The sequence below is a fragment of the Stereum hirsutum genome (assembly GCF_000264905.1).
Source record: "Stereum hirsutum FP-91666 SS1 unplaced genomic scaffold STEHIscaffold_3, whole genome shotgun sequence".
In the NCBI taxonomy this organism is placed as follows: Eukaryota; Fungi; Basidiomycota; class Agaricomycetes; order Russulales; family Stereaceae; genus Stereum; species Stereum hirsutum.
The window spans coordinates 132,148-153,029 of record NW_006763133.1 but is presented as its reverse complement, the minus strand read 5'-3'; the positions used below and the strand labels follow the sequence as shown (position 1 = coordinate 153,029).

The 20,882-nt window shown below is 51.9% G+C and overlaps 12 protein-coding genes across 12 annotated transcripts; 5 read left to right on the top strand and 7 right to left on the bottom strand.

Moving 5' to 3' along the window:
* Positions 1 to 94: 94 nt before the first annotated feature.
* STEHIDRAFT_73652 (uncharacterized protein) lies at positions 95 to 912 on the top strand. Its single transcript, XM_007300486.1, has 3 exons — positions 95 to 259; positions 352 to 500; positions 668 to 912. The coding sequence occupies exons 1-3, from the start codon at positions 136 to 138 to the stop codon at positions 719 to 721; spliced, it is 327 nt and encodes a 108-aa protein (XP_007300548.1). The 5' UTR covers positions 95 to 135; the 3' UTR covers positions 722 to 912.
* A 447-nt stretch (positions 913 to 1,359) lies between these two features.
* STEHIDRAFT_153353 (lectin) lies at positions 1,360 to 1,788 on the bottom strand (the record flags this gene model as incomplete). Its single annotated transcript, XM_007300621.1, has 1 exon — positions 1,360 to 1,788. One exon carries the CDS (start codon positions 1,786 to 1,788, stop codon positions 1,360 to 1,362), a length of 429 nt encoding a protein of 142 aa, XP_007300683.1.
* A 1,411-nt stretch (positions 1,789 to 3,199) lies between these two features.
* STEHIDRAFT_137291 (uncharacterized protein) lies at positions 3,200 to 5,404 on the bottom strand (the record flags this gene model as incomplete). The annotated part of the gene is made up of 4 exons (XM_007300620.1): positions 3,200 to 3,320; positions 3,404 to 4,665; positions 4,754 to 5,283; positions 5,349 to 5,404. 3 exons carry the CDS (start codon positions 5,402 to 5,404, stop codon positions 4,025 to 4,027), a joined length of 1,227 nt encoding a protein of 408 aa, XP_007300682.1. The 3' UTR covers positions 3,200 to 3,320; positions 3,404 to 4,024.
* A 420-nt stretch (positions 5,405 to 5,824) lies between these two features.
* On the top strand, positions 5,825 to 6,439 carry STEHIDRAFT_153351 (uncharacterized protein; the record flags this gene model as incomplete). Its single annotated transcript, XM_007300619.1, has 2 exons — positions 5,825 to 5,854; positions 5,918 to 6,439. The coding sequence occupies 2 exons, from the start codon at positions 5,825 to 5,827 to the stop codon at positions 6,437 to 6,439; spliced, it is 552 nt and encodes a 183-aa protein (XP_007300681.1).
* A 316-nt stretch (positions 6,440 to 6,755) lies between these two features.
* STEHIDRAFT_153350 (uncharacterized protein) lies at positions 6,756 to 7,496 on the bottom strand (the record flags this gene model as incomplete). The annotated part of the gene is made up of 3 exons (XM_007300618.1): positions 6,756 to 6,778; positions 6,842 to 6,911; positions 6,987 to 7,496. 3 exons carry the CDS (start codon positions 7,494 to 7,496, stop codon positions 6,756 to 6,758), a joined length of 603 nt encoding a protein of 200 aa, XP_007300680.1.
* A 2,013-nt stretch (positions 7,497 to 9,509) lies between these two features.
* On the bottom strand, positions 9,510 to 10,895 carry STEHIDRAFT_165922 (uncharacterized protein). Its single transcript, XM_007300617.1, has 3 exons — positions 10,292 to 10,895; positions 10,024 to 10,195; positions 9,510 to 9,949 (listed from the first exon to the last, which is right to left on the bottom strand). Exons 1-2 carry the CDS (start codon positions 10,736 to 10,738, stop codon positions 10,148 to 10,150), a joined length of 495 nt encoding a protein of 164 aa, XP_007300679.1. The 5' UTR covers positions 10,739 to 10,895; the 3' UTR covers positions 9,510 to 9,949; positions 10,024 to 10,147.
* A 925-nt stretch (positions 10,896 to 11,820) lies between these two features.
* On the top strand, positions 11,821 to 12,738 carry STEHIDRAFT_51426 (RNA-binding domain-containing protein; the record flags this gene model as incomplete). Its single annotated transcript, XM_007300406.1, has 1 exon — positions 11,821 to 12,738. The coding sequence occupies one exon, from the start codon at positions 11,821 to 11,823 to the stop codon at positions 12,736 to 12,738; it is 918 nt and encodes a 305-aa protein (XP_007300468.1).
* Positions 12,739 to 13,561: 823 nt separating this feature from the next.
* On the top strand, positions 13,562 to 14,376 carry STEHIDRAFT_153346 (RNA-binding domain-containing protein; the record flags this gene model as incomplete). The annotated part of the gene is made up of 3 exons (XM_007300616.1): positions 13,562 to 13,575; positions 13,641 to 13,720; positions 13,778 to 14,376. The coding sequence occupies 3 exons, from the start codon at positions 13,562 to 13,564 to the stop codon at positions 14,374 to 14,376; spliced, it is 693 nt and encodes a 230-aa protein (XP_007300678.1).
* Positions 14,377 to 14,827: 451 nt separating this feature from the next.
* STEHIDRAFT_165920 (uncharacterized protein) lies at positions 14,828 to 15,487 on the bottom strand. Its single transcript, XM_007300615.1, has 3 exons — positions 15,388 to 15,487; positions 15,182 to 15,293; positions 14,828 to 15,069 (listed from the first exon to the last, which is right to left on the bottom strand). The coding sequence occupies exons 1-3, from the start codon at positions 15,466 to 15,468 to the stop codon at positions 14,966 to 14,968; spliced, it is 297 nt and encodes a 98-aa protein (XP_007300677.1). The 5' UTR covers positions 15,469 to 15,487; the 3' UTR covers positions 14,828 to 14,965.
* Positions 15,488 to 17,065: 1,578 nt separating this feature from the next.
* STEHIDRAFT_91867 (phosphoribosylglycinamide formyltransferase) lies at positions 17,066 to 17,989 on the bottom strand (the record flags this gene model as incomplete). Its single annotated transcript, XM_007300614.1, has 2 exons — positions 17,066 to 17,129; positions 17,185 to 17,989. One exon carries the CDS (start codon positions 17,987 to 17,989, stop codon positions 17,249 to 17,251), a length of 741 nt encoding a protein of 246 aa, XP_007300676.1. The 3' UTR covers positions 17,066 to 17,129; positions 17,185 to 17,248.
* A 482-nt stretch (positions 17,990 to 18,471) lies between these two features.
* STEHIDRAFT_118701 (uncharacterized protein) lies at positions 18,472 to 19,377 on the bottom strand. The gene is made up of 3 exons (XM_007300613.1): positions 19,015 to 19,377; positions 18,794 to 18,945; positions 18,472 to 18,722 (listed from the first exon to the last, which is right to left on the bottom strand). Exons 1-3 carry the CDS (start codon positions 19,151 to 19,153, stop codon positions 18,672 to 18,674), a joined length of 342 nt encoding a protein of 113 aa, XP_007300675.1. The 5' UTR covers positions 19,154 to 19,377; the 3' UTR covers positions 18,472 to 18,671.
* A 217-nt stretch (positions 19,378 to 19,594) lies between these two features.
* Positions 19,595 to 20,841, top strand: STEHIDRAFT_128490 (RNA-binding domain-containing protein; the record flags this gene model as incomplete). Its single annotated transcript, XM_007300612.1, has 3 exons — positions 19,595 to 19,674; positions 19,782 to 19,864; positions 19,934 to 20,841. 3 exons carry the CDS (start codon positions 19,595 to 19,597, stop codon positions 20,839 to 20,841), a joined length of 1,071 nt encoding a protein of 356 aa, XP_007300674.1.
* Positions 20,842 to 20,882: the final 41 nt, after the last annotated feature.

Here is a 20,882-nt window from a genome sequence, read left to right as displayed (position 1 = left end):
GATCACATCCAGAACGTCGCAGTCGACCTTTCTAACCTCTTTCTCTTCCACCTCCACCTCTTCCTCGTCGTCGTCCTCGTCTGTTAGATTGCCCATCATCCCCTCATACACCCTATCCTCACTTCATCCATCGTCATGACTCACCACTTCGCCGTCTGGGCTCCGGATTACACAGACCCGGATTGCTTGAAGCGTCGTCTTGCCGTTCGTCCGAATCACGCCACAAACATCAAGACACTCATCGAGAATGGCATCCTCAGTTCGTATTTTCTTCGTTCTCAATTCCAATCGCGCTATTCATCTCGTTTCCACGCTGATGAGCCGTACGACCCCAATCCGATGTCTATCCAGAGGTCGCCGGTTTCACGATCACCCCAGACTCGCTCGAGCTCGATAACTCAGAACGCAAAATGAACGGCTCAATGCTCGTCGTCGCGGCTGCCAACATGGCCGAAGTTAGGACGATCATCGAGAGCGATCCGTACTGGGACGGTAAAGTTGTACGTCATCCGCTCCTTCATCAACAAACATCTTTCCACCTCCTCGCCTCCTCGCCTCCTCCGCCTTCTTCGTGTTGTATCCCCCACTTTTGGCCACTTCTACTTGCTCAACGATCTCTCTTCTCATACCTCTGCTGATTATATGACGCCGTTATGTCTATTTGTAGTGGGACAAGGAAAAGCTCACTATCATGCCTTTCGTCGCCGTCACGCCTCTATGAGCACGTCCCACCCCCCACTGTCCCTTACGTATCGATGGACCGCGATACCACGCACCATCATCAAGAAGAGAACCCCATTTAGAAGAGAAGAAAGCGACGAAAGGAAAATTAGAGCGGACTTTCCTGGCCTATGTACAGTATCAATCTGTAAACTCAACATACTGTGTACCTCATCCTTGTTCGCAATCATTGTCAGCATGACCTATACTCTTCTTTGCGTTCTGCATGCTAGCAGTGTGGTTCTTGCGGCTCGGGTTCATACGACCCCATTCTGCCGGTGTCTGTTCAAGTCATCCTACATACATCCTCAAGTTGGCCACTGACAACAAACAGTTTATTCGCAATAGATAGGCATGTTTTTTCATCATAACATCAAGGCCAGACTCTCACTCTCTCGTTGACACCATCTTGCTAAACACAAACGTAACGCGATGTTCACCCATATACTTTCCAGGAACCCGTCTGAAACCCATCAACACGCAACCACATAACGAACAACGATTGTCCCCTATCAATTTCGTAGTGCCGGATACTGATTGGTGAGTATCTCTTCGCAAGATGTTCTGTACAAAATGGCAGATCATCAATACATTATCTGCCTGGAGAATATCTGAGAACGAAAGCCCACATACATATGTTCATCCGATGATGATATCCGCCTTCAGCTCATGGCCCTCCGCAACCGTATACTTCACCTCAATGTTCCTCCCCGTCGCGCTCGTCACGCTATAATCCTTCAACGTCTTCTCCCTCATATACGACCTCTTCGCGCCATACCACTCCGGCGTGATAACGACGCCCGTGTCGTGCGGCACCAGCCCGGTCACGACGTCGCACCAGCGCTCATAGTTGTGCACCCCGAGCGCCACGATGAACCGTTCGTTGCGGTCGGCGGATTCGAAGCGGAGGGTACCGCAGGTGCCGGAGGAGTTCATGCGGAGAACTTGTTGGTCGTTGGATTCGGTCCAGGCGCCGCCGCCGCCGTAGTTGAAGACGCATTTCTCGATGATTTCGAAGAAGGAGGAGGGGTTCGTCTGGAAGACGCGGACGGTGACGGTGTAAGACATGCTATATACTGGAGACGTGAGTTATAGGGAAACGTCGGAGATGAGGGAAAGGACTACGAACGCGAAGGTATGTGTGTGATATTGCAGATGGTAATTCGATGGTGGTTGTGGAGGGATGGAGTCTACCTCGCACTTGTGCGCTGTATTTTATACGAGATGAATATGTCTTTTTCGTTTTATTTTTCCTCCCAAACTTAAGGAGAAGAATGAGGAATAGCGACAGGTTCAGGTGCATGAGCCTTCCATTCCAAGCGTCGTGCGTGCGCCTGAAGCAACTACGCACAAAGTCCGTGTATAACACCAGCTGACGCATGAAGATGAGAGCAAAGTGTACGCAGGAAGTATGGAACAAGGGCACGAGTCATGTATCTCCTGCGTCCGGTGGGGAGACAGCTATCTAGGCTATCATGGAAGTACTCCCAGCGACAAGCTCAGAGTGTGAAGGGTAGGGGTGACGAGAGACGTCACCCATGGACTCTGAGTCAACTACTGAGACGATCGACCACATATCTGAAACTTGATTCTAATATTTGGGAATACCTTCAGATTTTCCGGCACGTCATGGTGTTTTCAACTGGCGTTAAGCTTGTACTACGTCGAAGTAGTCGACTAGGATTTACCCTTCGGCATCATTGACGGTGAGACAGCCTCGTCCCATTAGCGGAGACGAAAGTGATCATGGAAGCATGACTGGCATATTCCATACAGTGCTCTGAGAACGATGGGTTCTGCACGGGACTTGGTCTGTGTTTTATATACACGGCGCAAGATTATATATGAGAGCTTCAGATGAAAAATATCCGCAGAAGGAAATCTTGGTAAAGACCTTGTGGTCAACAGTTCCTGCGAAGCAGTAAGAAACATGCTTCACGTCAATAGCCTTGTATGCGTAGTAATGCTAGGCTCGCCACGGCCTGCGCAACAGCTTACTTACACGCTCTGTCACCCGACCGACGCACCTTGTACAGGCTCTGGGGGAACCCTCATCGCATAGAACTGGACAGTGTTGGGAAAGGGTGATGCCGTCAACCGTCGAACAGGATATGACGAGCCGCATTCAAGACTTTATCACGCACGAGTCGATGATTTCAGAGACCAGAAAGGGCCTGAAAGAAATCATGACTGCGGACAGGTGCACAAACGATGTCAACTCCTCAATAACCATCTCATTCCCGCACCATCCGCACGCTTCTCCCCCCCTACTCCTCCGCCGTGGTCTCAAGCGAACAGGATACGACAGTGCTATCAGCTCGTAGGAGCAGACTGCACCGCACAGGGACGAGAAGAGACATGAGACCGATAGCCATTGGGTAAGCTGTTCCCTTGAAGTGTCGAAGCACGCACTCGGTGAGACATTTCGTTTCATTTTGTGTGGAGTTGAGTTGAATCGCGTCGAGTCGTTGGGTGGTATCAGTGGTGAGTGGAGGTGATGACTGGGACTTGGCGTAGTGGCGGTGGCGGTGGCGGTAATAGTGATCCTGGACAACTGCGAAGGCGTACTCAATCCCGATCGGCGTACCGGTACATGGGAACTACGCAGTCCGAAAGTCAGCCTCAGTAAACGGGACGTTAAACTCTGCAAAAAGAAAGGGACGATATGAAAAAATATACGTACTATAGGTATACAGCTCAAAAGACATTCCCAGTGGTCCGAAACGAAACGATAGACCGGTAACCAAAGGTTATGGCGGTCTTCGTAGCCCACGGAAGGTGGAAGAGAGGTCGGCAGTCGGTGGTGTAGGTCACAGGCACATATTCATCCTTGGTTGTATGTACGAAGAGCCGACGGGCGAATGGATGGGTGAATCGCGATGGGTGGGGGTTATGATTCCATGATATTGACCTGAGTAGCCAGGGTCGAGTGCGATACCAAAGTCGTGCACGGAGCGATGTGGCGAAACAGATGGGTAAGAGCGGCGGAAGCAAGTCCGATGGTGCGGATTCGGAGGATGTGAAGTTAGACGAGTCGAGTCGAAGTTTTGTTCGTCACCCATCGATATTCGGAGGAGTGAATGAACGGGAGTGGCCTCCATGTCCATGCCTCTTTCTCATCTCGTGCGTGCCACCAAAACAGTCCTTTCTTCCAACTTCGTACGGTGGACCCCTCGCTCTCCCGTCTTATCATTCTCAGGAAGGTCCCAATTCATCAGTATTGATCAGGATACGCTCTCCGTCCTCTGCCGATCCTCACACCTCACGCTTCATGACCATCCACGTTTAACGACCACCCTCGCTCTCAACACGTTTTCGATTCGATTGGAATGGTTTTTCGTCCGAACCCTACCCTGTACTTGCCTACTCTCCACCTCCACCCTCTGCTCCCACCACCGTAACCTCCGATTTGAGCCTCTTTCCTCAACTTATACCTCTCCTTCGCCTTCTCGATCCATTCTGGACGTATCAGAACCCCATAGATCGACGGTGCGGTATATAGACGATGCGAGAGTAACGGCGAAGATGAATATGAAGATGAAGGTGAGGGAGTGAGCGTGCGGGGTGGGGATGGGGCCGGTGATGAAGATGTCTGGGGCGTGAGGAACGACGAATACGTAGCATCTTCCGCACCCGAATGAAGACTTGAGTTCGATGCGTCCGACGTCAGCGCTGACGCCGAGTTTCGTCTTTTCCGCTCCAACGTTTTCTCCCATTTGACGCGCCACCGGAGGTTCTCCACTAATTGCGGCCGCGGGCGTGGACGCGGTTTGGCTGGAGATGATGGCTGCGGAGATGAAGATGGAGATTGGGATGGTCGGTCGGAGCGTGCGGTGGATGGAGTCTGTTGGTCGTGATCTGGGTCATGGTTGGATGGGTGGTGATAGTGTGTTCGAATGGTAGAGATGAAGTCGGGGAAGGGGAGAGCTGTGAGATATCGGAAGACTGAAACGTGGGCATCAGTTGTGATTCTTGAGACGGAAAGAGAACAGGGGAAGAATGTAAGGAGAGAAAGAAGAGGGGAATGACGAACGGGTTTCGGCCTGTTCTTCAACCTCAACCTCGCGGACGTCACTTCGTTCGGTGATAATGAGGGACGCATCGTCATCCTTCTTCAACTCCGACGTCGAAGGTTCATGGTACGGTTCGCGTGCATCCTTGCGCAGATGCTCCGGCGCCGGTAGATACAAAGGCTCTGTCAGCCTTGAAGTAGAGGCCTGCAGTGACGTGTTCTCCGATGCCTTTCGTTGTTTCTTTCTCCAAGCCTTTCGTTGTCTCTTCTTCCAAGCCTTGAAGGATAGCTCCTCGAAAGCCTTGGCCTTGGCCGTTGGCTCTTGCTTTTGCTTATGGACTTGCGGAATAGCGGGCGGAATGGGAAGTGGTGGTGGTGAGATGGGTGTATTGGAAGGAATGGGTGGTACGACGTAGAAATCGGGCTTGAACTTGAATTGGGGGGCGTTACTCTGACTTCGAGAGGATGTGCTGAAGTTGGAGCGGAGGGGGTGGTGGTGGGAGTGAGTCGAGCCTGCGGGGGGTGGATGTGCATGCGGGAAGCACTTTATCCTGAGTTATATAAATGATAGATCGATAAGTTGGAGCACAGAGTCTCGGAGAGCTGGAGAACTGACCTTCTCATGTGTGGTCGGAGAGAACTTGGCCCAGCCGAGGAAACACGAGAAATCATGGAGAAAATCTGTGGAAAATGGGGGGAGATTAACTCTCCTGTAGATAAAGTACATCATAGCCAAGTATGAAGTGTTCACCAGATCATTTTCCGTTTGTGTCAGACTTTGAGTTGGTGAACGAGAGGAGAGCGAACACGAGTTGTCGCCACAGATGGTCACTTCGTGTGGTGGCGTTCGGTAACCCTGTTTTGAGGTTAGGTCTTGATAAAGTTCCTGCTCAAGTGGCGGTGGCACCCTTTTCGTTTCTCTGTTCTTGGTTCCGATGCCGAGCCCGCGATTAGAACAAGCCCGCATAACTTTTCATCCTCATCCACCTCATCCACCTTGAGCCCCGGGGCTCGTATAAACTCAGGCCTTCCCCGTCTTCGTTCCTATATTTCTATCTCTTTCTCAGACTGTCAGCATCTCTAACATTGACAATGGCCAGCCTCGCAAGTGCTCCTCAGGAAGTAAGTCCATGGATCTCACAAGTTTCCATTCACAAATAATAACGGATAGTGAATTCGCTTCAGCTCAGTGCCATCCAGGCACAAGAATCGGCTCTCATCTTTCCTTCCTTCACCGCTGAGACCGCTTTCAACCTCGGGCTTGCCCTTCGTACCAAGCTGGTTCAAGTCGCACCGACCAAGCCCGCAGCCATCTCCATCTCTCTCGCTACCTCAACGCCCACCAACAACTCCTCCCCGAACCTCTCCTCCGTTCCTCATCTCCTTTTCCATTCCGTCACCGCCCCCGGTACTACGCCGGACAACATGCTCTGGATCGCACGCAAGCGCAATACCGTGCTGCGGTTCGGGTGCTCGACTTGGTACATGCATTGCAAGTTCGACGGGGACGAGAAGGCATTCGGAGAGAAGTATGGGATGAGTGACGATGTGAGCGGGACGTATGCGATTCATGGAGGTGGATTTCCGGTCAGGGTGAAGGGAGTGGAGGGAGTGGTGGCGATTGTGATTGTTAGTGGATTGAAGCAGGATCAGGATCATATGGTTGTGGTCGAGACGATGGGTGAGTTTTTGAAGGAGTTGAAGTAGAAGGAGGGGATATATACGAAGAAGATGGCATTTGGACATGTAAGAATGAGGCGAGAGAATCAGGAAAAGGGAACTGTACGTTGTATTCGATGCGGCTTTATTAGGAGGCATGAATGATATCTTGCCCCTATTCCTCATCTACTCTCCATCGTTCACGTTTTCTTCACACGCGGCATTGCTGTCTTAGCGTGGGCATGAAGCCCTACAGACAAGCTCTAACAGCATCCAAAAGGCTACGCTCTCGAATGTACTAAATCTATCCACAGACACAAACTCTATATTCCCTCTCGCTACCAACGGCGTGCAAGTGCGCTTCTTACAACTCAGTTCGAAGACCATCTAATGCACCATATCGTCCGTAAGTTCACCACCTTTTCCGCGACAGATATACTCATCGCTCACCATTCGTCGATGCTACAGCTACATCCGGGAATCCTCGCCACACTCCATCCTCGCACAAATCCTCCTCGTACTGGCACCCGGAAGACGATCAGTACCGTAATCACCATGCTCACACCCAACAGAACGAACAAATGAAAACACTGACATCACCCAACCCCAAATTCGCAATCTCCAAATTCGCCACCGCCACCGGAACATGCACAGGCTCGAACCTCACCCCCTTCAGCGCCTGCCTCCCCTCTTCCGACTCATCATGTATGTAGTCGGTATCAACGACCAACACGCTCCCGTCCTTCACCGTGCGTTCGTCCACCACGACGATGGGAGAACGGGCCCATTCGTCCCATTCTCCTTTCGCGTAGTTCGGTGGTCTCCATTCGGCCGTGTGGCGCGTCCAGATTTCATCCGAGGACAGTCCTAGAGCCCAGTTCGTTGTTGAAGTTGAGGATGAGGCTGGAGTTGAAGATTCTGAGCCGTCGGGCTGGGAGGTCGAGGCTGGGGAGATGTCAGGGAAGGGGAGGCGAGGACGGATGTAGTCTGGGAAGGGATCGAGGGGGTATTCGGTTTGTGCGGTGTCGAAGGTTTGGAGGAGGGCGGAGAGGTGTTCGGGTGTGAAGGAGAGGGTGGTTATGTAGAGGGCGATGCGAGTTCTCATTTTGGATTTGTTGAGTTTAAGTGACGCGAGGCTGGGGTTAGGTGGTTGGGGAGGACGGGGGTAGGTTGGGATAATTGTTGACGATTGCTGCAATGTTAGTGAGGAAGTCATATACTTTCAGCTTTTCGGCGGGACACTTGCGCCGTACCGCATGATGTTAGATGTCATGCACACATGAGGCATATGTGGTCAAGGCGTGAACTGTGCCCAATGTAGGCCCTTTGTTAAGAGGGCCGCATCATCGTGACCGTGACTCTGATGAGAAGGGTGGGGACTCGACAACTTGAACTCGAGGAAATGATCGTACTTGACTCGACTGGAAGGATTTACTTAACCGAAGAGTTCATGGTTGTCGTGTGCGATGCTTTTGTTTCCAAAGGGCTGCACTGAGCCACATAATGGTGTGGCGTAAGATATACTTCGGGACCGAGCTCATGGGGTTAGGTGTTATTGTGGGTTGGCCATCCGAAGTCAACAGCGTTTCTATCTACGTAGCACGATAACCAGAGTCCTACATACCCTCACTGGCAACTGTTTATAGAGAAGCTTTGACTGTTTTGCTGCTTTGTATAAGCCTGAACGCTTGTATATCTACTTGAACTCTGCAGTACTTATCCAACAAAGACCTTGTCGCGATTCTCTTGCTGGACTGCATGATCGATAATGTACCGGTTCACCAGCTGTCGACCTCTGCCCACGGCAGTTCAGCTACCGGCAATCCATAACGTGTTCCAGCCCCAGAATATACTGGTGTCTGGGAGAGCAGCTACTATTGTGAATTCTATCGATTCGCTACATCGTCGAGGTAATCTTGGACAACTCAGGTTCGTCAATACGCCCATCGCGAGCAATCGAATTGCTTACAAGGCTGACTACCTTTGTGTATTTATTCGCCTGTGTTACGACTTGCTCTCTGGAATGGAATGATCAGGTTTCAGCATGGCAGTAGCCTGCGCGTGCGAAAGGGTATAGACGACCTCGGTGCGTTCACACGCTTTCTGCTTGTCCCCCTCTATTGATTGGCATCAGTGGCATGTTCAGGAAATCATGTCCGTAGCAAGGCGTCCTATAGCAGTGCTTCAGCCATTCAAGCCAATTCAGGCACAGTGGACGGTTCCTCTGGTACGCTCGTCCTTCTCCTAACTTTATAATGTGTTCGACAATAAATGACCCTGGCAGTAGAGAATCCCGACGAGCATGCACTGTCCTCATCGTATCGAACAACCGACCCGGTACTTGACCCCGCGAAGTCAGTTTGGATCATGAATATTTCTCGGACATACACCGCCAGGGACATCCACCGCTTCTTCTCCCCCTTTGGGTCTATTTCCCGCATTGTCCTCCGCGGAAAGGGAAGTTCTTCCGTCATCTATACGTACGGCGGAACCTCTCTCCCACCACAGACTGTATCTGGAGATGTTGGACTCCTGACGGAAGGTGATGCAGCGCAGGTGCATTGTGAGAGGAGGGTGTTAGTGGAATTCCGAGAGCCGAAGAGCGTAGGAAAGGCCATTCACGCGATGCAAGGAAAACCACTACCTGGAACGGCCTTCAAGATCCAAATTCTCCCTCATAGACCACGAAGCTCGACTCCTCGCGTATCTTCGTCCTCCCCGCCGACGTCGAAAGTACTGTTCATCGGTGATATACCCAGGTCCCTCATTTCCCAGCAGAAAACACCGGAGCAATCACTTCTAAAATCTCTGAAATCCTACAGTATCCCGTCTCCTGTGCGCGTCTTACTCTCTCTGAAGAAAGAGGCAGCCGGAGGGCCAACGAAATTTCCATGCGAGATTTTTGCCCTCGTGCAATTCGATACTTTGCAGGATGCGATCCTCGCGCAGGAGAGACTATCCACAACAGATGTATCTATTGATGGCCGTCTAATATGGGTCGACTTTCGCGCTGTACCCGCACAGCCCTCAAGAGTCCTCATTGTCTGCGACTTGCTGCCTGCGCGGACGGAGGAGAGCCAAGCCAAGGTCGTAGACGAAGTACGGCGCATATATCAGCGGGACGGTCTTGCTCCCTTGGTAACTTATGGCATCCGATATCATTCTACCGCTCGGGGGATTGTAAATGTTGGTTTCCGTAGTATCTACGAAGCTGAGCAGGCGCTGAGTTCCGTTGGTGGCATAGTAGCGATCCAAGGACGGTTTCGATCCTTGGACTACAATAATCCAGGAGCTTCGAAATTAGCGCCCACAAAATCACTCCACCTTAATGGGTTGAGTGTGAACGATAGCGAGGACAGTATCCTCCGCGCGTTCAGTAGAGAGGGCTTGAGTCTCACAGGGGCGAAGATAGTCAGACATCAGGGCGCTTTTACGGGAAGAGCCTACGTGGATTTCCTGACAGTGCAGGAAGCCATGGATGCCATGAATATGCTCGGCGGTGGGATAGAAATTGGGGGTAGACTGATCATGATGCGGTATAAACGGGTGCAATGATTTGTGCGTGCTTTATGGCCCCTACTACTTCCAATGTCTCTTTTCTAACCACCCTGCGCTCGATGTCCGCAATTTAGCCTTGCGTTCACCGAAGCAATTTTTCATCCTTCCATTCGAAAACGCCTTCTCTTTACATCTGCATCTCCTCTTTGGAATCCACTGTTACCTTCAACTACAGCCGCCAGTACTCCCCCTACCTCCTCAAGCAAATTCGCGCCACACCCCGTCCTCGCCCACGCTCTCTTCGAACTACATAACCCCACAGAGCAAAGTCACATCAGCACCACGCACCGAAACGCCATCTCCTTATCAATTTCGAGCGCCACCAACAATCACCGTACTTACCTCGCTCAAATCCATATTCGCAATCTCCAGATTCGCGACCGTCAATGGCACATCCGCAGGCTCGAACCTCACTCCTAACACCTCATTCTCTGCCTCTTCATCGTAGACTCTATCAACAACCAAGACGCTCCCATCTCTCAAGGTCCGCTCGTCCGCTATGACGATCGGGTTCTCAGCCCATTCGGCACTCTCCCCTGCTTCTGGGGCTCGATACTCGGATTTGTGGCGCGCCCAGACTGCTTCGATCGAGAGATCTAAAGCCCAGTTCGTTGAAGAGTTGCCTGGCTGAGATGTTGGGGAAATCGGGAGGCGAGGGCGGATGTAGTCCGGATATGGATCGAGGGAAGAGTCGGGTCTTCCGATATCGAACGTTTGCACGATGGCGGAGAGATGTTGGTGTGTGAGAGAGCGGGTGGTAATGTAGAGAGCGATGCGAGTGGGTGACATTTGGTGTTGGTGGGTGGATGGAGCGTACTAAGTGCGTGCGATGCGTGGAAGGTTGGAGGTCGATGCTAGGGTGAGCTACTTATAAGTACAAGCTGTTGGCCGCTTAGCTGGCGTGGGGTGTTTATGCCGTATCATGCAACGAAGACGTGAACTTAGGTGCACGTCATGCGTCATGGGTGATATTTGAACTCATCAAAGCTGTGACTCGAATGAGAAATACGACCAACCTATCGGAGGAAGTGGACAAACTCTGCTCGATTCGGGACAAACTTTGGCATCGCTGAGAGGAATTCGGGAGAAGGAATGCTTTCGGATCACGACTAAGACTGACTCAAGTAATTCGTATACCGCAACCGATGCTGGGCTGTATATCAGTCATTTCCAACCATCCAGACATAACTTGCAGAGTGACTAGCAGTGCTGACTGGTGGGAACGGCCATGTTAAAGCCGTGTAGATAACTTTTGAACACGGAAGACATGTTGGGCCACAACCATGGCAATTTAAAGTTGGATTGCCACACTCCGGTTACAGCCGAGCACGCGTACAGTATTTTATTTTTCCGAGCTCAGACGCGTCGCTCCTCTGCCTCTTCCCCACAACATACTCTGAGTTCCACCAGCGGACTTCAGGTCGTACTCGTCAAAAAAACTCGCGGATAGTACTTGTGAGTCTCTCATGAACAAACCAGACCGCGATGGTGCCTGCGTACGCAAATACGCTCGTCTTTCCGGACGCTTTCCCGCTTTCCCGCTTTCCCGCTTCCTTGTTGAACGTTACCGTTAGATCCAACAACATCGTCCCAGACCTCGAAAACTGCTCCAGTCGTCACTACACATGTCTGCTAGTATGCTTAGGAACTTGGTGGTGCGCAGGAGCGCTTTGGGTATAAAAGCGTCGTCAGCGACCGCCACGTCGATGCGTACCGTCATCGTCGCGCGGTCAAACGTTAGCAGGTTTGTCCCTTCTTTCACTTGACCAAAGTTTCTGCTAAAGTCGCATTCGTTCTGGTAAACGTGACTACTAGGACACTGATGACGAGCAGTGTTCGCTCTTTCCAAGCTACACAGTTTGTGCGCAATGATGAATACTCGGGTACGCGATTCACACTATGCACGTCCTCTGTCACCTACGAACGTCGTCTCTTACATACTCTCCCAAGACTCACCCTCAAACCCAACCTCATATTCGTCTTCCGAGTCGGCCCCCGTTGCTACAATTTATATCAAAAATCTCCCTTGGTCACTCCTGTCTTCCCCGGAGACCCTCTCCGAGCCCTTTAGCCGCTTCGGCTCTGTCGTCTCCGCCCACATTCCCGCGAGAGGCGGGCGGCCCATGGGCTTCGGGTTCGTCACCTTCGAGGACCCTGCCTCGGTAAAAGCAGCCATCGAGGAGATGAACGGCGAGGAGCTCGATGGACGCGTCGTGGAGGTTTCCGAGGCGGTCCGGAATTCGACCGCGAACGCAGACGGCGGCAGGGAGAGACGCCCCCAGACACAGAGGAGGAGCAACCCGCCGTCTGAGACATTGTTCGTCAGGAATTTGAATGGTGCTAGCAGCGAGGAGGTCTCCAGCGTCTTCGATAATCTGGGAGCGGTCCAGGTGAGGTACAGAGAGGAGAATGGGTTTGCCCATATTACGTTCGCGGATGCGGAGGAGGCCGGAAAGGCTTTGGAGGCAGTACAGGGGATTGAAATTGGCGGGAACTCCATCGCTGCGGACTACAACAGGCCGAGGGAGGAGAGGAGTGAAGGTGGCGGCGGAGGATATGGAGGTGGAAGGGGAGGAGGACGTGGTGGATACGGTGGTGGAGGAAGAAGTGGCGGTTACGGAGTGCGTGACGGTGACTCTGGAGGTAGGGGTGGCGGATATGGTGGTGGAGGACGCGGTGGAGGGTACGGTGGTGGAGGACGTGGTGGAGGGTACGGTGGTGGAGGACGTGGTGGAGGGTACGGTGGCGGTGGACGCAGCGGTGGCTACGGTGGTGGGGACAGGTACTGATTGTCGTACTCAAGTATATCTCAATATGGCCCGAATCTTCCCTAGCCATGCATACCGTACTCGTTTCTCCATTCCAAAATCCCCATCCCTTCGTCACATCCACCTACCATCGCATGCACAACGCATCTGTAGGCTGGAAGTCACTTCCGTCATTTGGGCCCAACCTTTTTGCACACATACTCGTCCCTGTGCTTACTCTTCGCTGCTTTCGTCTCCTCTATGTTATGCATCATCATAATCCACAGTCATCATGCTTTTCGTCGTACATACCGATTCGGTCTCGCCATGCCCACTCACCACTCACTTCTCATGCTATATAAACGACGTGCGAACACGCTCAACACCGCTATGAGCCCCAGCCATATCGTTACGGCTCAAACACCATCTAATATCGTGAAGCCTTTGCTAAAGCCCGGGTGGGCAGCGGTGGTATCTTTGAAGCGGAGCTGGAATCGTGCGAGATCAATTTCAAGGCGGCGCTCGCGAGGTGGATCTCCCTTGTACCACTTTTTTGCACGATACAAGGCAGTAACCGAATCTGGACAGGATCTTATGAGGAGCTGTTCATAACTTGCGTATGTCATAATGATGGCACGTTATCGAGCACGACCGGTTCGCTCATTGTTGAACTATCGTCTCAGACTCCTTGTTTCCCTCGTCCATGCTACGAAGACATTCCCAGCTTCCCACCAATGTTCTTACTAGGCACTCCATGAATAAGTTGGGAATGACTGTGCTTAGACATCCCAGTTTGCGCCGGATTGCGTCGGTTTTGAGCACTCCTAGCGCGACAGTGATGCACTCCGCCATAACTGTGACCTCGATGGCCATCAGCAGGTGCGTCCTACGTGTACAATTATATTATGCCTGGGGCCCATCTCAATGCGTTCAATGTTCTCAAGGCAACTTCACACAGTGTCGGTGCTGGGTAACATTCGTTCGTTTAGCTCCCCATCCTTCGTACGCAATGATGTTGCCGGAGGTGTGTACGTTTAAGCACCCAGCTTCAACACACGAATCTCATGTGCCCCAACTTCAGAATTCGATTCTAATCTCTCTCCATCCACCACCTCTTCCAATAACACCACTATCGTCGTCAAAAAGCTACCCCAAAGACTTCTCGAATCCCCCGAGATTCTCCGCACCGAGTTCGCCAACTTCGGTACCGTCTTTCACGTCGAAATATTCCGTCATGGGCGTTCAGGTTCTCCCCGCGGCTTTGCCTTCATCACCTTCGAGAGCCATACCGCCATGAACGCCGCGTTAACTGAGATGAATGGCAAGGAAATGGACGGGAAGGTGATCGAGGCGAGCATCTTGAAGCAGCGGGACGAGTCCCAGTATCCGAATCCCCCGTCGCGCAAGCTCTTCGTCGATAACTTGATGGGTCTACACTCTAGAGTGGTGCTAGAGGCATTTGAGAAGTATGGGCCGGTGAAGGTGAAGCGGACGAAGGAGAGGTTTGCGCATCTAGTCTTTGATGATGTGAGGACGGCGACGGAGGCGTTGGAGATGCACATGGGGAGGGTGGGGAGCAATGTCGTCAAGGTTTCGTACGCTCAGAAGTTCAACTCTCAGCCGCCGAGGACGAAGAAAGTGGATGGATGGACAGGTTCAGAGGCGGAAGATGGAGCGTGAGGAGACGGCGGAAGTCGTGCAAGGTTCAAAACTGTCGTATACGCTAGTATCTTTCGTCTCTCTCTCTCTCTCTCGCCCCAAATTGAAGGCAGCCATCACACGCCTTCGTCTGCTCTCAACTCAAAAGTCAACCGCCGTGTTTCTACCAGGCTTCTGAGTGCATGTAGGTTGTAACTTGGCCTGCTAGAGACCCTGAAACTTTACCGCCTGGTTCCTGGGCTAAGAATCCAATAGCACACGGTACACGAAAAACGTAGGTGACGGCCGTGTAACAAAAGTTCGATCCGAATGTCAAGTTCTCATCATGTCCATGGATTGCTAGTCCACATAGCGCGAAAGGGGAAAACACGGCTCCGTTGATCGTCGAATACTCAAACTCCACTCACTGTCGTCAGACCGCGGTTGGAACCTTCAACCAACGAGACGATTCAATAACTCAGGGACGGAGGTGGCTAGAAAGCGATTAGGATTTAAAATAACTAAATGTCCAAACGACTGCCCACGACTCGATAACCGTCCTCTTTCCGCACCATCTACTACCTGCTCCGCTACATCTGCCCACATCCACTACTCATCCAGCATTCAACTCTTAGAGGAACTGAACACCCATAGCCTGCGCGTTGTCCTCGGTCAGATCGGTGGTCTCGCCGGCATCGTCGCCGTAGACGGACATGCAGTAGACACTGGCAGTATCTAGAAGACGGAGCACAGCACACACGATGGGGAGACTCGTGAGCGTTCGGAATGAAGAGTAAAGAGACCCAGAAAGAAGGAAGACGTCGAATGAGGTAGAAGAGAAACCCACCAGCGCTGTCGGGCGTGCAGTTAGATGCCGGGGTGCCCGAGACTCCAACGGTGTCGGTACAGGTAGAGTCCCATTGCGAGCAGAACTGGGTCAGGTCCGTGCCATCGGCAACCTACAACACGAAAGATTAGATAGTCAATACGACAGCAGACAAAAGGGCAGACAAGCGGAGGGATGGGGCATGAAGTGGAAAGTAGGATGCACACCACGACGTCGCGGGAGATGTCGTCGGCGTAGACGAACGTAACAGCGGAAAGGGCGATAGCCAGGATGGAGCGGAAGAACATGATGTGAAAGATGATTGGGCTGGAAAGAGCTTGGTTTGGATGGATGGTTTGGATGGGAGGTGATGGAGAAAGTACGGCTGGACAGTCGACCTTTTATACGACTCAGAGGCCTCCATTCGTCAAGGGCCCTGCATCGCCCAACGTTCAAGATGACAAAAAAATGGCAGTAGGGAAACGTAGTGAACCTTCATAGCAAAACGGGGCGAGTTCATGCGATGCCAATCATCCGCACCAGTCCCCGTTACCGAAGTGATCAGAAGCGGGAGGCTGTTTCAGGCTGTTTCCCTCATGTGCCCACGAGCTAGGGAGAACGTTGAGAGTCTTCTAAGGGATATTGAAGTTCAGAGGCTGTGAGAGGCTGTGAAGTAAGAGGTGTACGGCGATCTTATGTAGGTGGCTCTTGCAGACAAAAACCGACATTTAAATCGCGTAAGCATCCGAAATCGAGAATCAAGCTGGAATTATTTCGCCACACCTTTGACTCTGGAAGGGCTGCCTTGACCAGATTGGAATGGGCTCCTCTCCGTTCCCGCACGACTCTCCTTCATGGCGAAGAACTCCTATACGGATGATGCTAGGTCGGCTGCTATTCAAAATAAGATGTTACGACACTGAAAACCCTACCCGCTACCGAGTAACCGAAAACATACATGTGCGCGAGTGCCCGAAGTGTGCACATTTTAGCGAGTCTTTGAGACACGACCGACACGTGCTATTCATGCAACGAGGATCAACGACATGGATCGTCCGCCGGAATGCGCCGATCAATGGAAGCAAGAACCACAACGACGGCAGGCAATAAGATCGGGCACTTTCGACGCCGACCTTACACCGACCTCTTGTTTGTTGTCCTTGCAGCACCAAGTAAATTCACGCCGTCAAAGCCGACACGGCGCACTGAGCAAACAGGCCTTCATCGAAGCCTGTGTCCTTGTTTGTGCGTGACCTTTACAAGGCCTTCGTCCTTACACTCCAGTATGATTTAGAGCAACGTAGGTGCTGCAATGACCTGAAGATGGAAAAATACGGATAAATCAGAACTGCTCCGGTGGAAGTATTGGCCAACTGAGCACAACAAAAGCGCAGTTACCATGAAGTCCATCGATGACAGTAAAGCCCGTGACAGACCTGTACGCTTCAAGTGCCGTTGAAGACACGAAATCCCTGGTCGGCATTCTATCCTGAACCCACTTCCAGACAGGTTCGATATCCCGACCCACAGCTAGCCGCTCCCTGAATGACGATGAGCAAGTATCAAGGATGATGTCCGACCAGTAGACAACGTGTATTGCGCCCGCAGCTTGTACATGTTCACCGTCAGATGAACGCCAAGGGGACCACAGATCCACGGCCAGTTTACAATCCCGTGGCCAGTATGCTTCAGCTGTCGGTCAAGCCGAAAATCATCCATAAACAGGTCGTAAGGTTTCGATCAGCCTATGCCACTGTGCATAACGAGGGACGTCCACGGTTAGTCCGAGGTGTTAAGCAGAAGTTTCGGCTCCTTACCAAACGCCACAGCGAACACTCAAGTACTCACGGGCGATTGAGTCGAACAGACAGCCGGCGACTGGCCGCGTCGATGTAACCTGATGATCAGTCTTAACTTCTGAATAAGTGTATATTGATACAACAATTGTGGTTGGCAACATATTTAGTATCTGCACGAACTATAGCAGTGAGTACAGCCCAAGGATCGATGAACGAAGACCGTACCTTCCATTCCATCCTCTCCACCCTCCAACTAGTAGTAGTCCACTAACGCCATCTCGCGTATCTATCATTCCACAGGCCTAACCTCGTCCAAAACCCTTCTCACACCCTCCACCACAACTCCCCACTCCGTCTCATGCACCCTCCTCTCGAACTCCTCCTCGCTCTCCCCCTTCTTAATCTCCACCTCCCTAACCACTACCGGTTCGCCCCTATCCACCTCCTTAACCACCCGATGGAGCATAACGCCCGAGTGTTTAATTTCGCCAGCTTGAAAGGCTGCATAGGCGCGGTGGATAGCGTTGGAGCCATCGAAAGCGCCGGGAAGGGCGGGATGCAGGTTCACGACTTCGACTTTTTTAGGATGTGAGGATGACGGCGAGGATGAGGCGGAAGCGGTATATGATTCGAGAACATCGAGGAAGACTTGGCTGAGTACGTGCATCCATCCCGCGAGCACTACGACGTCCGGCCGAGCTCCACAGACGAGCTTCGCCACCTCGCGATCGTAATCTTCTCGCGTCTTTCCTGGGTTTTGTTTTAGGTAGGGTTGGAGGGCCAGGTAGGCGGTTGGGATTGGTGGGTTCGCATTTTGGGCGCGAGTTAGGCCGTAAGCGGCTTTTCGGTTTGACACGACGAGAGATATTATCGTATGGGGGAGGAGAGGTTTGGATGAGTCTGCTGAGTCTGATGAGGATGAGGGAAGAGCGTCGATGAGAGCTTGGAGGTTCGTTCCAGAGCCGGAGATGAGAACAACTAGACGACGAAGCTCCGTTGACGACGTTGGTAGTGGTCTTTCTGAAGACATGACGACGGGCAAGAATGAGATGGCAGTGAACTTGATGTGGCGAGAGCTTCAAGAGGGACGATTAATTTTAAAGATTATCTGTGATCGACTTCAATTTAACTTAGGATCTTATCAGGGGCAACGCCACCCGGAGGTCACAACCGAGTGTGGCGCACGACAATTCGTAGAGAAAGTGGTACACACGACGGGGAAACCACTATTTAGAGCCCGCTAAAGTGGAATCTAAACGTTGGTCGAAATATTATATATGGATGCCAATTTAGCGCTCTCTAAAGCAAAGCTTTAGCGAGCTCTATAGTGAGTTCCATTGATTATTCTCTGAATTACCTTTAGAGGGTGCTAAAGAGATTCGGGGTTGCCACATAAGGCAAGCCCGAGGTGCTCGACAGCCTTTAGCGTCCTCCAAAGTCAATCTTTAGCGTTTGTACGGCATTTCTAAAGAAAATGCATAGAGTCGCCTCTGGAGGTCTCCAATGTTTCTCTTTAGTACTTCCCAAAGCCGAGTCCATATATAATATATAGAAGTGGCTTTAGAATCACCTTTAGAGCACTCTAAATAGTGGTTCCCTGGCCGTGACACGGGTTTCGTTCGTTCGTTCGTTCGTTCGTTCGTTCCTACATATACAGATTGCTACTCCTCCTTCACTGAACGCAGTGTAGTTCCCTAATATCTCTGGAATATCTAGTGCTTTGGGCGAATGAACGGCCTGATATCCAACTTCTCCTTATCCCACTACACCACGATCAAACCAGTACTCAGTCATCAACCCATCGCGACGAAGTAGAGTGAACGCAGAGACTCACAACGTTCTCAACCCAATATGGATCGTTATGGATATACTCCATCACTTCTGCCAAGCTTCCAGCCTCGTAGATCATGACGGAGCCCTCCATCTTTCTCTTCGATGCGTCTTCCTCACGTAGCGATTCTTCAGCCACCATTGCACCGCCCAGCTCTACCAAGCATACGCCAGGTGTGTAATCAGAAAGGGGAAGGATATGATGAAAGGAGATATGGTACGCACTGACGACTCCCGAGTCGTGCAACGTCTGCGCTTTCGCCAGATGCTGAGCACGAACGGCGAGACGGCGTGAAAGGGCTTCGGCGTCGGTGTAGTCGGGTGCGTAGACGACGAATTCAAACTTTTCAGTTGTGGACGACATTGTCTATGACCTTGAGCTCGCTTTGTGAGGGCGAGGGAATGAAAGAAAGACAGGATTCGTGGACGGATATCCGGATGTAGAGCGGAAGGGTCACTGTGGTCAACTGGTCGAGGACCGGGCCGGCGAACGATGTCCCGTCCTCCCGTTTCTCATTGTCCACCAAAGGTTTGTGTATAGATAGAGCGCAATTCATATGATAGGTCTATCACAGGCAGAAACATGTCTGAGCTACGGAATGTGAGGGGAGGGGAGGGAAGCAAGAGGGAAAAGGGTGGCGCGCCACATTATCTCGTCTGGATCTAACCATAACCTTAAGTTTGGGGTTCACTCCAGTTGTGCAATGTTTTCGAATTCAGCGCTGCCGCCTTGAGCTCCTACCACTCCCCCCTTGAGACCTTCGTGTTATACTCTGATATTTTTACGTTCTCTGCTTGACCGGAGATGCATTGTCTTGCCGTCGCTACCCGATGTCGTAGGACCCTCTCCGTATGGAATCCTCTCATGCAGGCCCAGATGAACGGGTGCGTCTCTCGTGTTCGAAATCGTTGAGGATCAGAGCGGCATGTACTTTCACTCAATTTACATAGCTATTGATGCACTTTTCTCTCTCTTTATGTTGCTATTTCAGGTGTAGGAAGTCATCGACCAGCAGTAGATCTCGGGCGAAGCCTACGTCCAGCCGTCCTGCATGGCCCTCCAACGAACAAATTGGTCCGTCTATAACTCCATCGCATCCATATTTTATCCTTCACCCGTATCCTGATTCTAAATTATCAACAGAGCAAAACGTCCAGCCTCATTCACAATCCGAAGGGCAAGCACGACCCGCTCACCTACCCGAAGCCTTCCCATCCTTCCCATCCCGTCCACAATCGCAAACTCCTTCATCGTTCACATCCACCTCCGACTCTCCGTCGAATTCCACGTACCAACAAGCTCCCTCTCCATCCCAACCCACGCGCCTGCACATTCAAGGCCTTCCCTTCACGCTAACATCCTCCCAAGACCTCCTCAACTACTTCCTCCCCTACGGCCGCATCTCCCACGTCTTTCTCCCCACTAACCACCGCGGCCAACCCGCAGGCTATGGATTCGTCGAGTACAAAGACCCTGAGGACGCCAAATACGCGGTGGAGATGATGGACGGGGCCGAGATCGAAGGACGCAGGGTTAGAGTGAGTTGGGCGAAGGTTACGGGTCGGGGACAAGATAAGACGGAAAGGAAGGCGCGGTTCGAGGAGGAGCAGAAGGAGGAGGAGATGAAGGCTGAACAATTGATGGAAGAAAGGCGCAGGAGGGCGTCGCTTAGGGACAGGCAAGCGTTCAGCACGGGGAGGGCGGGAGAGCATGTGGGGAGTAAGGAGGAGATTGCGAGACGAAGTGTGTTTGTGGGGAATGTGTATGATTTGACGGAGCAGGATTTGAGAGAGGCGTTTTTGGGGTATGGAGTCGTTCATGTGAAGTGGCCGTGGACGAAGCAGGGAGGTGGGTTCGTGCATATCGAGCTGGAGACGGAGGACGATGCGATTCGAGCGTTGAATGAGATGGATAAGGTGTATATCGGGAGGCAGTTGATTAGAGTGGAGAGACCGAAGGGGAAGAGACAGAGGTCGGTAGATGAGGGTCAGTCCCAATTCGAGGACTCGCAGGATGGCAACTGGGGCAGATTTGGAGAAGGGAATATGTAGGTGATGTAGAAGTGCGTCTACAGTCATCTGGGTCCTCTTCT

Bases quoted from the DNA above. Each gene is read 5' to 3' on its own strand.
- STEHIDRAFT_165922 (XM_007300617.1), bottom strand. From the start codon at position 10,738: ATGTCACCCACTCGCATCGCTCTCTACATTACCACCCGCTCTCTCACA. The intron at 10,196-10,291 runs GTAAGTACGGTG...GGGGTTATGTAG, and splicing joins CGAATATGGATTTGAGCGAG to TTCGAAGAGAGCGTGGGCGA.
- STEHIDRAFT_118701 (XM_007300613.1), bottom strand. From the start codon at position 19,153: ATGTCGTCCACAACTGAAAAGTTTGAATTCGTCGTCTACGCACCCGAC. The intron at 18,946-19,014 runs GTGCGTACCATA...TATGCTTGGTAG, and splicing joins GCACGACTCGGGAGTCGTCA to AGCTGGGCGGTGCAATGGTG. The intron at 18,723-18,793 runs GTGAGTCTCTGC...ATCGTGGTGTAG, and splicing joins CATATTGGGTTGAGAACGTT to TGGGATAAGGAGAAGTTGGA.
- STEHIDRAFT_165920 (XM_007300615.1), bottom strand. From the start codon at position 15,468: ATGTTCTTCCGCTCCATCCTGGCTATCGCCCTTTCCGCTGTTACGTTC. The intron at 15,294-15,387 runs GTGTGCATCCTA...TTCGTGTTGTAG, and splicing joins ACATCTCCCGCGACGTCGTG to GTTGCCGATGGCACGGACCT. The intron at 15,070-15,181 runs GTGGGTTTCTCT...TCCGTCTTCTAG, and splicing joins CTGCACGCCCGACAGCGCTG to ATACTGCCAGTGTCTACTGC.
- STEHIDRAFT_73652 (XM_007300486.1), top strand. From the start codon at position 136: ATGACTCACCACTTCGCCGTCTGGGCTCCGGATTACACAGACCCGGAT. The intron at 260-351 runs GTTCGTATTTTC...ATGTCTATCCAG, and splicing joins CATCGAGAATGGCATCCTCA to AGGTCGCCGGTTTCACGATC. The intron at 501-667 runs GTACGTCATCCG...GTCTATTTGTAG, and splicing joins CGTACTGGGACGGTAAAGTT to TGGGACAAGGAAAAGCTCAC.